The following is a 14,525-nucleotide window of genomic DNA, read 5'->3' on the forward strand; positions in this document are numbered from 1 at the left end:
GGAAAAAAAGACTCCCATGTCAAATGGAATGCTGCTCGTTAAGTCATTAAAATTGCATGAAGTCAAAACTTTATGGTCTGCAAAGTTTGCGTCAAAGCCGAACAACTAACCCAAAAAAAGGAGAAAATTCTGGCGAGCCGAAAAAATGAAACGGGGGATAAAAGAATGCTAGAAAGTTGGCAGAAGAAGCAACTTCAAAGCTGGCAAATGGTAATTCGTTTAGCAAGAAAGCCGGCGACAGACGGGACTTAGACATCCACATCGCCACGAACGCATTTCATTTGCAGACAATAAACAGCAGCAGCATCAGCAGCATCAGCAACAACTACAACTCGAGGGCAGAGTAAATAAATTAAATTTTGAACAACTCTTTGCATACAAAATAGCGCAGGGAAAGGGAGAGAGTTTCGGCCTGGCCAAAAAAGATTCGAAAGCTTGCTCAGATTTCAAACACATGCCACCGAGGAAGAGCCGCCGCAGGAGGGCAAGGGAAGGAGCAGGATGGCCAGGATGGGCGGGATGGGCAGGATGGGCCAGGATAGCCAGGATGTGCAATGGATACGGGACGCAGCGCCGAGTGTTCGATCTGCACGTGCCAGGACCACTCCAAGGACCTCTGCCGCTGACTCTGTAACAATTCGTTGCGATTTTCCACTTATTTGCTGGAAAACCAGAAAAGGACGAGCTCTGCACTGAGCGAAAAGTGTGCAAAAATTATAATATAAAGGTAAAGAAAAATAAATTGTTAGGGTCAACATAAAATGATATACTTATAAATAAATTACGCACACTTTACATTTCCTAATTGTTGTGTTAGTAGTTGGTTTTAAATATTTAAAAATACTTCAGCATTTCTTGAGTGTGCCAATTGACAGAATTCTATGAAAAACCCCAAACTCGTAGGCCGAATTCGAGGCTGCGGATGAGCCGGCAAGAAGTTGGCTCTGCCATTAGCATTGGAGGGCAGGACGAGGAGCAGGCCGAGTCACAGAAAATCACAGAAAATCATCGACAACTGGCAAATGTGTGAATTGAATTTTCAAACAATTTGGTCCGTGCAGGGAGTGCAGTGCTCGTCATCGGATTGCTATCCTGGTTTCGGTTTCTGCTCCTGGCGCTCTTTTCCCCCCCGCGTGGTGCTTTTCCCCTGTTTTCCCGCTGGCCAGGATGGGAACGTGCATGATTTGAGATTTGATTTGGGCGGCGGCCACATTACAGTCGCTAAACCTCGGCTTCCGTCCCGTTGTCCTGGCATCCTGGCATCCAGGCATCCTGCGCTTCAAAGGCGCGTTTTAAACATTTCGCTCACGTCTCGGATGTTTATGCCATTAGCGTTTAAGTTGCCCATACAAAGTGCGACTCGTAAATAAGCAAACGTTCCTTTGTTTTGGCTTCCATTCCCGTTTTCATTGTTGAGCCAGAGGTAATCGATGTTCGAGGCTAGTTATGGAAAATTATCGAGGGAAAACGATACAACTCGAATAAATTCACAGAGCAATGAAATTATTTTTAGTTGTATACTAAGCTAAATGAATTCATTCTGACAAGTAAAATTTATTATCACCAATTTAAGGGTTCACACAAAATGACAGCTACAAACTTCGAAGCTTTGTGAAAGCCCAAAAATATGCAAAGCAATAATTTATCTGCACTCTATGCAGCACGCTGAGCAGGAGCAGTGGTAGCTTTCCCAGTCCGGAGACACCTCCTCTTCCAGATCCTCTTCCAGATCCTCTTCCAGTTCCTCTTCCTGATCCTCTTCCTGATCCTGTTCCTGATCCTGATTCCTCTTCATCCTGGCCAAGCGATACAGTCTTCGTATGAGAGCTCCATACGGCTTCCGTGCCACCAGGCGAGTAGTTGTCTTGTGTATTTCGTAGACGCAATTGGTTTCCAGACACACAAAGGGCTCCTCCACCTGCAGGAAGTCTTCCAGTGTGAGATTGGGTGCTGGGATTGGTAGAAGACTCCTCTGGTTCAACTTGACATTCGCCTTGCTCTTTCTGACCCGTCTCTTCTTTCCCATACTGATCTTGCTCTTCTTGACCGCACTTTTCTTGGGCGGATTGGGTGCTGTAATAGCCGCTTGGATCTCCGCCTCAAAGGATGCCTTCCGCTTGGAGGCCTTGCTCCTCAAAGCCGAAACCATTTTGTATCGGTTCTGGATATCGTTAATGTTCCTCAAGGTCTGCTTAAAAGATACGTTGACTTTTTCGACTTCCTGCAGCGTATTCCACAGATTGTTTTCCATAACTTGTGCACGAGAAAATTTTATACAATCAAAAATTTGAATATAAGAACGCACACTCCAACTCGAGAAAATCTCATGAATATATGAGTCCTGTTAGATTGAAAAATCAGGCAAGCTAGATGTTTGCTTTTCTCGGTGAGTTGTCATTGGGAAATTCCGATATGACCACCCATTACTAAGTCACCTTATCGCAAAACTGGCTGATAAAAGGTTTTGATGGGAAAACCAAGACCTCAAGCAGGTTTTCGCCCCTATATATAGCGTGGAAATCGAGGTTAAACACCAGTTCGCAACTGAAATCGCTTTGGAAACATGCCGCCACCACCTCACCAGCCCCACCAACCTCACCCACCAAAGGGTCCTGGGCATCCTGGGGACCACCATCCAGGACCGCATCCTCCTCACCACGGAGATCCGAAGCCCCACCACGGACACCACTAGGCCTATAAACAAGGACTATGAAAAGGATTTAATTTTATTTAAAAAAAAAACAACGATGGATTATTATTAGGGAACTATGTTAGACTTCTAATAATAAGTCCTTCAACCTCTGTATGCCAAAGAAATAAAACCCTGTCGTAAAACTTAAATCTACTGCTTTATTTTTGATGATGATGATCAAATGTTGATGATACTACTTAATCCATTCTTAGCTTTCATTTGTTTAAACAAATTTATTGAATCATAAGCCTTTTTCATATGATGCCTATTCAAACGATTAATTTTTAAAGTAACCTATTAATTTGTTAAAAATCATTTGGAAATCATATGGAAATCTCAGTGACTTGCATCCAAAAAATGCGGCTAACATATATTTGAATTTCAAATGCTTATTAAGTAGGAAAGGGTTTTATAAAAGACTTAAATAAATATGATTTTAAACACAGCAAAAGCAAAAAAAAACCCTCAATTTAATCACTGTATACACTTATATTTTTTTATAAAAAATCTTAACATATCCATATCGCAGTGCTTGTAGTTATAAACTACCTCCCGAGTCGTCGATAGTTAAGACTTTAAGTCATATATTGACATATCAATAAACAATTCTTTTCCTTGTTATTACTAATTTCGAATATCACACATTTGTTTTTATTGTAGTAGGCTGCTCCTTCTACCCTCTTCCGTTACTCTTAGTCATACATACCTAATTATACATAGCCAATCTAGTCATAAGCTTATACACTCATACACCCATCCTTAACATACCAATATTATCGAGAAACTTATCGACTAATCGACTCGCCACTCTGCAGAGAGCACGGCAGTCAGTCGCTGTTGAACCAAGCTAAAGGACAGATCAAAATAAAAGAGTCACGTGAAATTGTATTAGAATATTAACTTCTGTAAACGGCGGCTAAATTATTGAGCGTTGTGTTGTTGTGGGAAATTCTGAAATACTTATAAGCCCAACTGGGCTCGTCTTATCTGGAATTTAGATAAGATTTCAGCGTATTCCAATCATTTTCCTATAAATGCTATGACAGCAGAAGGTTTGGTTTAGTACTCAACTGTAGTCAGAAAATTAGAGATGCCGCCACCACCACCGCACCACGATCACCACCATGGGCCACCACACCATGGTCCACCCCATCATGGACCTCCACACCATGGTCCTCCACACCACGGACCTCCCCATCACGGACCCCCGCATCATGGTCCTCCGCACCATGGACCACCACACCACGACCACCACCACCATGGACCTCCACACCATGGACCTCCGATGCATCCTCGCTGAGCACTAAAATATAAACCGAATTTAGCGATATAAAGTGTTATGGACAAATTAAATTGTTAACTGTGATTAAGCCATGAATTAACATTAAAATATCTTCTCTGACTTTTAGTTAGTGACCTCAAAAGCAAACTGTTTTTATATTGTAAATTGTTGGTTAAAAATGTAGCAATTTGTTTAAGGAGCATACCTCTTCTTGATATTTTACATTGGATTTTATTTTATGACTTCTCTTTGTTAACACTCTGGTTAACAATTATACGGATATTTAATCACCTATTAATGAAGTTCGCCTTTGAACAGCTACCATTATCAGAGTGCCGGCAGATAAGGTTCAATTTATATAAAAAAGTACCAAATACCTGTAAGCTTAGAGTCCCTCTCAACTTAAATGCAGATAAGATTGCAGCCTACTGAAAATATTTAAAGGTCTGCCCGGTGTGAGCAAGTTTAGTGTACAACAGAAGCTCGCCCAGCAAAGATGCCTCCTCCACCACCGCACCACCACCACAACCCACCGCCCCATGGGCCACCGCACCACGGACCACCGCACCATGAGCCACATCCTCCGTTCCAGACGCCAGTGCATCCAATCTACTATGAACCCCCTCATGGAAACAGCTCCGGCTACAATCCTCCACCACCACACGGTCCGTATCCATATGGACCAGGATATGTGGCACCAGGACCTCCAATGCACCCGCGATGAGAAACGAACTGTAGTCTAGATCGGTCAATATAATGTGATAATAATAAATTTACACTTGTATGTGCTTAAAACACAATTTGATATTAAATATGTCAACTGACTCTAGTTAGTCACACTAAAAAGCGAAAGTTTGGATATTACACAAATCAAAATTTGGTCAAAAAGAACTTATTATTATTACTAGTTGTACTTCTGTGTCAACAAACAATGACTGAATTTGCACCTATAGAGATAAGTTCGGTTTTTCGGAATTCCCAAGAGGTCGTCATAAAGATAATCCCCCAGCAAAGTCGTCATTCTATAGGTGTGTTATGATAGCTATTTTCGGGTACAATCAAATACTTAAGGTAACACGTCACTACTAATAATTCAGTAAGAGAAAAATCAATCAATCACTGGACTCGTTTTTGATAAAGGAGCTTTTCGTATCAGTGTCGAATGTCATGAAATCTTAACTGAGCATATATATGATTTATTGGCCCTAGGTCACATTAGCCAGTACTCTATTTATTCAAAAAAAATGTTTTTGTTTTATTTTGAAGCTGAACTATTAGTAGTCATACCTATCAACCAGTTGTAAACCTTATCAATGAGTTGTTTGGACTCAACAGCAGATAAAGCTGTGCAATCTTATCGATAGCAAATACGCATTTGCGTACATTAGTCATATCCTAACTTAGATTACTAAGGTGATTTTTGGGGTACGCCAAAGTTGATTTTTGGGGAAGAACAAAGGAGCTTATACAAATACAGATGATACAATATGTAATTATAATAAGTTTTAAATAAAAAAAGGTTTGCAAGTCCAATTTGCGATTAAACCTATAGAAGGAGTGCTATGTAAAAAGCAAAATATTACTCATCCGCCATGTTGGCTGGCCTTTAGCTGGATAACTACTGTAACACATGCGAGTTTCGCAATAGAGCCACCCCTTTGGCGACCGCAATCACTCAGGCGTTTAATAATTGACTGCATCTGCGGTTCAATCGCAATCGAATCGGGGTGGGTGATAGATACTCGTAGAATAGACGGGGGAAAAATCAAGCAAACGGCAAATAAAATTTATAACAAATCTAACACACATACATCATTTTGATATGGCCACGGACACGTTCCGTCCGTCTATTTGCTTAAGGATGGATGCTCCATCGGGTGGCAGCACATGGACATGGATGAGGTCGGTATTCTGAAGCATCCCAAGCTGGGAACAGGAGCTGTAGCTGTAGCTGGAAGTGGAGCTGTAGCTGTAGCTGGAGCTGGAGGCAACTTCGGCCGGGGCAGACACATTAATTTTGCTGCTCGCTTCCCTAACCGCATGCAATTTTTCTTGGCTGGCTCTCTTTCTGCCCCCCTGGCTATCGCCTTTCAATGGCAGGAAGCGCAGCCCGGAGGAAAGTGGGTGGCGGATCCTGGATGGGATGTGCAGAGTCCACATCCTTCAGCCAGTCAGTTAGTCAGTCAGCCAGATAAGTGCGGTTTATGTGCAGCACGTAGACCGACTCAATACACTCGATAAATTGCGGCGGCGTTTGGCTGCTTAGAAACGGGCAACTTGACCGCCTCCGAAAAGCGGTAAGGGGTTGGTACAGTGTTGGTGCGTTCACTAGCTCCACCTGATTAACTCAAAACAAAGAGTATGTATACGGAAAATACTTGTTTCAAAAAAGTTTTAGAAATAGAGAGTTTAATTAGATTTAAGTTGAATTTATATAGGGGATGCTAGCATGTTATCCCCACTTATCTTCAAATAAAAGAAGGCGAAGTACCGAGTATCGAATTGATGCCGTGCAGTTTTTCTTGCAACGAAAACTGCAAGTGCACTTTGACCCCAGCAAGCTGACTGTGACCCACCACCACCCCGAAGTTAACTCAATTTTCGTTCGATGGGCCGCACTTGATTAAATAATGTCCAGAGGCATTTGAAAGCCGCATTCCGATTGCAAATGCCGGCGCGAGCCAGCCTCTTCACAAGCAAACAAAATTCCATTGCAAATTTACCCATATTAAAAGCTCATTAAAGATCAAATGCCCGCGGCCAAAACCCTTGGTTAGCCCACCATCCTACCATCTCATCATGCTATTTTCCCGGGGAAAACTCATCGTGGCAACAGCATTCCAGGGCGGGAAAAAAAGGAAAGCCCGGAACGGAAAATATGTTATTAATTCAAATTAATATAATCCAATTTTTTTTTCCTTTCCTGGAGTCGGGAAATGGAAACTACTTTCTCAGCGTCGTCGCGCATTACGGAAAGATGTTTTCCCTTTCCGCCTCCCGCAGAGGGTGGGATTTTCACGGTTGGGGCTCGGTTGTTCTATGATGTATAGACATTGCCGTATCTGGGTGGGCATGAGAAATGGCCTGGTTTTGGGGATTGGTGGGTGTGGTGGTTTTTGCATTTGCTCGCGGTGCTCGTGTGTGGAAAAATGTGGGTTAATAATGAGGCCATAGACAGCAGCAGACGGGCTTTCGGGATTCGAAAGACATTTGTCTTGAGTATGCCATCACGTTTCTGCATATGATTATTTCTAGCTTTCCATTCTTCAGGGTAATGGGTTCATTTGTTAAAGGTTAATGTGTGGATTGGCCAAAAACTCATGCTTTTAACGGCCTGAGTTTCTCATATAAGATATGTACTCCTGTCATGAAGTAAATGAAATAAGAAATACACTGAACCCTTTTATCTTGCATTTTCCCCATTGAGTTGGAAAGTGGAAACAATCTCATCAAATGCGATTGCCAGCAGTCTTTTCTCTGGTTTAACCCACATTCAAAGCTCTTTCGATGGCAAATCAAAGACAGACTTCATTCCAAACGCGAAAACGTAGAAACACAAGATACACTTCAAAAATAATTGAAAGCTGAAAAATGTATTATAAAGTACCATAATGTTAGAAAGTCTGTAGGGATGGTTTATTTGTGCTACTATGTGCTATTTATCATTTAGCTTATAGCTTTCCCATATTTTACTGATATCTTTAAAGGCACCTGCTTACCTGGAACTATTTCTTTATTTCTTTCAGTGCTGTGTAAACTTTTCCCTGTGCAACAGTTGCCGCTGTCTGGCCACCCACTTTTCCCTGCAGCAATTGTTAGCTTGTTGGTTCGATAAACTCCCTGCCAACAACCAAACAAAGCCCACTTCCAATACCACTCCCAATCCCACGTTCAACCCGGATCCCAGTTCCTCCTCCAAGTGGGTTCAGTTCCACGGCGAATGCCCGGCGGTGAGCAAGTGGGCAAATCTGGATCTGGTGTCTGGTGTCTGGCTGAGTGCCCGGCATAAAGCGGAGAACTTGTTAGGATGGATAAACTGCGAGGCAACAATGCGGCTGGCGAGAATCCCTTCAAGCGGCCGATGAATGCGCTCCAGAAGCAGTGGTACCGAGTTTTGCTGGCCCGCCGTGTGGGATTCGGGCAGCGTCCTCCGCCCGATGAAAGGGAGCCAACGTAGTAAGTCAATCGCTGCAGCCCCGTTTCAAATCAAATTGTGTGAAAATCGCAATTTCCCGTGAAGCTAATGCATTTCACAATTTCCACACGCCTCGGGAAAAGCGCGGACATTTGTCGCAAGCGCTATGCGGCATCGTTCCGGCGATACAACGAGTGTTTCCGCCGGGAAATGGCCAAACATGAGGAGATGCAGCGATGCGCCATCGACGCCATGAGGGTTCACAGGTCAGTTAGGGGAAGAACTAATCATTTAAAGTACTCATTTCTAAAGGCACGGGTTTAAATACTCACTTGGTAATAGGACCTTTGCCATCACCACACTTTGGCTGCCTTTGCACTCGAAGCGGGAAATCAACTCAACGCTGGAAACCCTCGAAAAGGTGGGTTACATTTCACACATTTCAGATCTCAGAATCGAAACAGCTGAAAGGTATACTTATTCAGGTGCTCACCGCCAAGGAAAGACGACGCCTGCAGGAGATTCTCAAGCAGAACGAGTCCTGGCACTCGCATCGCTAAAGCTACATCCAAGGCCACTACTCACATTCAGTTTCAGATTTAAATTCAGATTCAGATCCCGATTCAGATTCAGATTCAGCTACAGATTGCGAGCCTTACTCATCCCGTACACATCATCATCATCGTCATCATCAGCTGCCACGGCTAAGTGAATTTCATTTAGCTTGGATTTCATTCTTGCAGGGAGCCTGATTTCCCTTCGCCGACTTTGTTTTTTACTTATCCTTCGTTTTGTTCTTGAAATTTCGCTGTCAGTGGCCAAAGCATTGTCGTAAATATTTAATACCAGTAAAAGTGCAAAGTTCACTTTGGCTAAAACCGAAACTGTGTTGGGACGAGATCAATTTTCTGGGAACGGGGATACTACAGGATTATTAAATGGTTATAGAACTGGCTGGCTCAAATGGATTGCTGCACTTTCGTTGCAATCATTACTTACCCTTACCCAGTTTCCTTAATTGAATATAATCTATTATTTCTTAGCATCACAAATGTACCTTATAATCTGTTATTCTGTCCCAGTTTAAAGATACATTTCAGCAAACGAGTACCATATTTGAAGGGCTTTGGATTTATTATGTTTTCGTTGGCAATCGATTTAGCCTATTAAAAAGTGCTGCCTAGGGCAAAGTTGTTCAATGTAAATATGTCATGTGCCGGGAAAGGATTCCCCATAAAACACACTTGTTGGGGGAGGAAAAGCGACGTAAAGGGTGAACTTTGCCCAAATCCCCGAAAATCTGAGAGACAAAAGCGAAGGCAGCTTCAAGCTTAACCCACTCACATATCCCAGTGACATTTGCTCCCAGGCCGAGGCTCGCTACTAGGCCAAACAGCAGAAAGGACTCAACCCAATATCCTTGCCAACAGCAAACACCAAACAGCAAACAGCAAACAACGGAAACAGAAGCTTGGCCAGCAGAAAAAGCGAAGGAAAACTCGACTCGTAGGCTCGAAATGCCGCAGCTGTTTTCAGTTTTGGCATATTGCCGACTTGACAGCAAAAACAGCAAAAAATCGGCAACGAAACTATTGAACAAAGTGGCGCCTGTCGCACTTTATGACGAGCCTGCAGTGCCCTTTTTCTTCCTTTGCCAGGACCTCCTCCTCCTTCTCATCCGCCTCCTGCCATAATAGCAATCACAGAAATGTGTTCTAATTTAAAGCCATATATATGGAGAAGCAAACAGAGGCGGAAAAACAACTGATAGAAAAGACAAAGGGAACAGCTGCCAAGAAAGAGGAAGAAATCGAAGCAGGAGGACGCCCACACTGCGAGAAAAATTAGTTCTTTAAAAGGAAAAACGAACAAGTAGAAATATATATTTTTAAGATGTTTGTTTGGTTTTAATAAAATTCATACCAGAATAGCGTTTTATATAAATAATCTAAGAATCATTCAGTTTAGAATAGAGATTTTAAACAAATGCTGTTGACTTGAGTGTACCATTTGAAACTGAAGTTGGCCAAAATGATTTTTATGTTCCATGTCTGTTTGAGTTGGCTGTGCCAAGGATGTCGAGGATGTCGTGGATGTCGAAGGACTCCGCTGGAGAGGTCGTGCCCAGTATCAACATTAGTTCACGGTAATGTCGTGAACTTTTCCTGGCCTCAGCTGTTTGGCTGCTCGGCTTTGTCAGCGTTTATTGATGGCATCAAAGTGTTTTTCAATTTATTTTATTTTCCGCCGCAATTTATTGGCATGCTCTGCGTGTAGGTCGGCTGCTTTTGGCCTTTTTCCCCCGCTGTTTGTCTTGGCCACGGCCAGCTGAGTGCCGAGCAGTATGATTGATGTTGCAACAATTTTGCAGCATAATTTCGGGCTGGCCAATACATAATGCAATAGCTGTGGGGCAATGGCTGCTAAAAAGGCAGACACGTAGGAGCCGTTAAGTTTAAATGGGCCCAGGGTGTTCAATTGATATGAAAAAGGGAAAGATGTCCTATCAAATCTAAGATGGCAGAGGTTGCCATTTTGACATATCACTTTCAAGCGATATTCAAATTCAAATTCAATACACATTACTAGAAAATATGGGTAGATACTGAAAATGCAGGCAGCAAAAAAGTTTGGCCATAATATAGTGCCCAATTGGAGAGCAATTATAGCATCGACATATCAGTGGGAGCCCCAAAAACTGCCAACTGGGCAAATGTCAGAATCCAGCGGAATCCAATCGGAGGGTCAAATGGGGAGCCTCTATAAGTACATGAATGAATGCATGCCCTGGTACAATGAGTTGATAATCCCAAAGGCAAATACGCGCTGTGGGGGCGGGGCAGTGATATGTCAGTGGCACACACATGCAAACACACGGACATCTATCTATGCAAAGCCATAAAGCAACAATAATAAACGCACATCATCATCATCAACGGTGGCAGAGGTTTTCCCTCTCAGTTTTCCCGCTTTTCCGCCCCTCAGTCGCTGCTGCCACTGCCGCTGCTGCTGCTGCTGCTGTCAGCAAAAAAGTATGAAATATCATCTAAAATAGGAAATGCGTAAATGCGAAATCCTACGGAACGGAAACTCAACTGAAAGCGATGCGCCAACGGGCGCTGATGATTTCCCCCCACTTTCCATGCTCTGTATGAAAGTCAATTTTTCATTTAGATAACTTTGACATACGCAAACGTCATGGAAAGGAAGGAGCTCTGCACAGTGGTTCGGATTTTAGAGTTATGTAGAGTAAAACTAATGAAATTGGCCTGGAAAGTATGAAGCTTTTATAAAGTGATTGATATTTAGAATCAATAGTAAACTAGTTACCTTTAAAGGTATAGTATTGTGTACTATAGTTCATCCTTGGCACCACTGTGCCTTTGGGGCCTTGCCTCGCCTCACCGCCCACCGCCCACCACCCCCTGTGTTTTGCATGTGTGCGTCTGCATACAACGATTTAGATTTGGGGCTCAGCCTCGACTGCCATTCCTGCTGGCGCCAGTCAGTTTATCCTGAGGGGTTTCATCGCGGAAATGCGGGCAGCGTTTTGATAAATGAATTTTCCCCAGCTCCAACATACTGCTTAACCCCCCACCCCCTGCTTGGGTTATGTGTGTGCCTGGCTTAAATGAAATGTTAACAATTAAACGGAGTCGGCGGAACGAGAAACGAAGTAACACGAAAAGACTATCTGAAAAGAGCAAGTTGCTGGCTTTGTGGGGTTAATACGCTGCGTATACTTAATAAAATAAATAATTCTCTTTCGAGGGGTTGTTGTGATATTTGTTTCTGTTGATTTTTGTTGATTTCTGCTGCTTTATGTCGGTTGTTTTGGCTGGGTGGTTGTTTAGTGTAAACTTAAGAAAACAGCAAAACATAAGTGGCAAAAGGGATAAGGATTTCGGCGGCGTGGGCTCTCGGTTTCATTAAGGAGGGTTGTTTCCTGCCCAGGAACAGAAGTTATTTTGTATTTACAGAGTCTCGCTGCTCACCTGCTCACACCCTTAGTAAGCAGACACTTACACATTGTTATAATCATAAAAAGTATTAAAAAGTAACGAGAAGATGCTACTTTTTCCAGGCGAGCTAGGTGGATGGCACAGGCGGGGCCATTCTGAAGTTGATTGCCCATTTTGGATGCTCACTTGTTTACCAACTTGAGTCCTTTGCTCGGTGGGGGGAAAGATCCTGGTCGCGGCTTAGGTACAAAATTTGCGCTTACGTTGGCGTGAAACGATGCTGTAATAAAGCGGGAATATTTGGTTCAAGCAGACAGCCAGATAAGCTACATATATATATATAAAATTAAAGGTTTTATAACAAGTTTGTACAATCTATGCAGTTGTTAGAATTTAATATAAATTAGGATTAGATTTTTTTATGAAACCAATTAAATTCTTATATAATACAATGTGCTGCTGCTTGAGTGCACTCTAAATATTAATTAAATTTTTTTTTTACCAACTGACTGAAAAGTCTAAAACCCCCCATCACCAGTTGTAGCGCAGCACAATCATATTTCACGCTTTGCTTCATCCGAAAAGACAACGCAAAAAGCGCGGGCAGAAGCGGGCATATAAAATTTTATATCTGCACCATAACGCGAATCCCGGGGAATTACCTGGCATATACATATAATGCCCCGCTGCCGAAAAAAAAAGCCAACAACCGGAATCGGGCCTACATTTTAATGAAATATGTTTAAAGTGCAGTGGCAGCTCGTAAATACAACTTTATAGTGATGTATATGCGCACGTATGACCCATGTGCGTTGCGATTTGGCCAATCCCGCCCCCTCAAACAGCTGCGAAAGTTCGCATGATATTTTATTAAAGCCCCAACTTAACCTTCAATATGTGCCACACCACCCACTCCAGTTCCTGCCACGGTCCACGGAGGATGGTGCTCTGTTGGCTTGGACGCAGGTGTTGGCTACGTGGTCGAGGTGAAGCAACAAAGACGCCAACCGACTTGGAAGCCACAAAAGCAAAAGCAAACTCCCCAGAACCCAGAACACAGAACACAGACCCACTCCCAATCCCAGTGCCAGACTCCACAGAAAACCAGACCCGAACCAGACGGAAAGTATCCTGGGATGCGAGGATACTGGATGCTGAATGGCGGGGTGTTGGGCATTTTTTGGTTTTACCTTCGTCTGGAAATGCTCTCGGTTTATTTTCCGTTCGCCGTTGCATACCTTTTTGGCACTTTTGCCGAATTTATCGCATAAGCTTTTCGCATACTTACGGGTAATTGGCAACACCATGTTTCCCAGAACAGTGGGTGTTTTCACTTGTGTAGTGTTGTGTGCTGTGTGTTCAGTGTGTTGCGCATTTAAAGGCGTTAAGGTGCAAATTTATTTGTACGAAACCTTTTCCTTTGCCCACTACATAACACAACCAGCATCCTGGGATCCTGGCATCCTTCCCCGCCTAATGAGCTCTACGGCTGCGTAATATTTCTCGACCCTCGGCACATGTATGGATAGATGGTATGGTATGGTAAAGGATGGAGTCCGCATTCCGGTTTCAGGAGCAGAACTCTTTGAGGTCCTCGTTAGGGACAGGCTTCGCACTTGTGGTCTGGACATTATTGTTCAAAATTGTTAAGCACATTTAAGCTTGATTTAGTTGCATATTTATTGTGGCCATTACAGCCAGCCATTTTAATGCGTTATGTAAACTGTGCTTAATTTATGTTCTTTTACTTTTTATTGTTCAGTTGCGGCTTAATATTTTAGGGACCAGGAGACTTGTGTGTTAGCCATAAAAATAAATATTAAGTTATGGATCAAACCTTTTTTTTTTACAAATCTATCTTTATGTTGCGATCATTGCCATTAAAACGCGCAATAAAAGGATTTCTTTCCGATTCCATGACTGTCAATTCAATTACGTGATTATATTTTTTGATATTACGAGGGATCAACATTTATGGGCATTCCAGTTTCCAGTGTTCAGAAGCCCGATACCTAGGCAATTTATCTGCCATAAAAACGTCCGCAGAACTAGCTCCATAAACCACGGCCAAAAGTTCAGGGCCCAAAGTCTGGGGCCAAAAGTCCTGGCCCACAAAGGACAACGAGTCCTTATCATAATCATTTCCAGGCAGCTGCGTTGACTTCCGCTTCAGATCGCCCATCAACGATTTTGGTGGAGTTGACTAGCCAGTCAGTTGCCAATCCCACTCCACAAACAATCCAATCCCAATCCCAGCGACCCTTTCTGTCGATGATGATGATGATGGAGCTGGAGTCGGAGCTGGAGTTGGAGCAGTCTGTTTCATTTGCCTTCCGCACTGCTTTATGGCCATAAATATTTCATTATGAATTTTTTCGTACGGACATGCTATCTATAAGTCATTTGGCCTAGCTGCCTGCGAAACTTTTGGCCGAAATAAATAATAAAAAATGC

At 42.9% G+C, this 14,525-nt stretch overlaps 3 protein-coding genes across 3 annotated transcripts; 2 read left to right on the forward strand and 1 right to left on the reverse strand.

The window, feature by feature from the left end:
* Nucleotides 1-1,534: 1,534 nt before the first annotated feature.
* On the reverse strand, nt 1,535-2,346 carry LOC6526404. Its single transcript, XM_002087487.4, has one exon. The coding sequence runs from the start codon at nt 2,249-2,251 to the stop codon at nt 1,643-1,645; it is 609 nt and encodes a 202-aa protein (XP_002087523.1). The 5' UTR covers nt 2,252-2,346; the 3' UTR covers nt 1,535-1,642.
* Nucleotides 2,347-4,427: 2,081 nt separating this feature from the next.
* LOC122319510 (histidine-rich glycoprotein-like) lies at nt 4,428-4,774 on the forward strand. Its single transcript, XM_043206846.1, has one exon. The coding sequence runs from the start codon at nt 4,471-4,473 to the stop codon at nt 4,696-4,698; it is 228 nt and encodes a 75-aa protein (XP_043062781.1). The 5' UTR covers nt 4,428-4,470; the 3' UTR covers nt 4,699-4,774.
* Nucleotides 4,775-7,880: 3,106 nt separating this feature from the next.
* LOC6526407 lies at nt 7,881-8,993 on the forward strand. Its single transcript, XM_002087490.4, has 4 exons — nt 7,881-8,150; nt 8,253-8,375; nt 8,452-8,530; nt 8,595-8,993. Exons 1-4 carry the CDS (start codon nt 8,002-8,004, stop codon nt 8,667-8,669), a joined length of 426 nt encoding a protein of 141 aa, XP_002087526.2. The 5' UTR covers nt 7,881-8,001; the 3' UTR covers nt 8,670-8,993.
* The last annotated feature ends 5,532 nt before the right edge of the window (nt 8,994-14,525 follow it).

The sequence above is a fragment of the Drosophila yakuba genome, chromosome 2L (assembly GCF_016746365.2).
Source record: "Drosophila yakuba strain Tai18E2 chromosome 2L, Prin_Dyak_Tai18E2_2.1, whole genome shotgun sequence".
NCBI lineage: Eukaryota > Metazoa > Arthropoda > Insecta > Diptera > Drosophilidae > Drosophila > Drosophila yakuba.

Coding starts and splice junctions, on each gene's coding strand:
- LOC6526407 (XM_002087490.4), top strand. CDS start 8,002: ATGGATAAACTGCGAGGCAACAATGCGGCTGGCGAGAATCCCTTCAAG. Junction 8,151..8,252: donor GATGAAAGGGAGCCAACGTA/GTAAGTCAATCG, acceptor CCTCGGGAAAAG/CGCGGACATTTGTCGCAAGC. Junction 8,531..8,594: donor CGCTGGAAACCCTCGAAAAG/GTGGGTTACATT, acceptor ATACTTATTCAG/GTGCTCACCGCCAAGGAAAG.
- LOC122319510 (XM_043206846.1), top strand. CDS start 4,471: ATGCCTCCTCCACCACCGCACCACCACCACAACCCACCGCCCCATGGG.
- LOC6526404 (XM_002087487.4), bottom strand. CDS start 2,251: ATGGAAAACAATCTGTGGAATACGCTGCAGGAAGTCGAAAAAGTCAAC.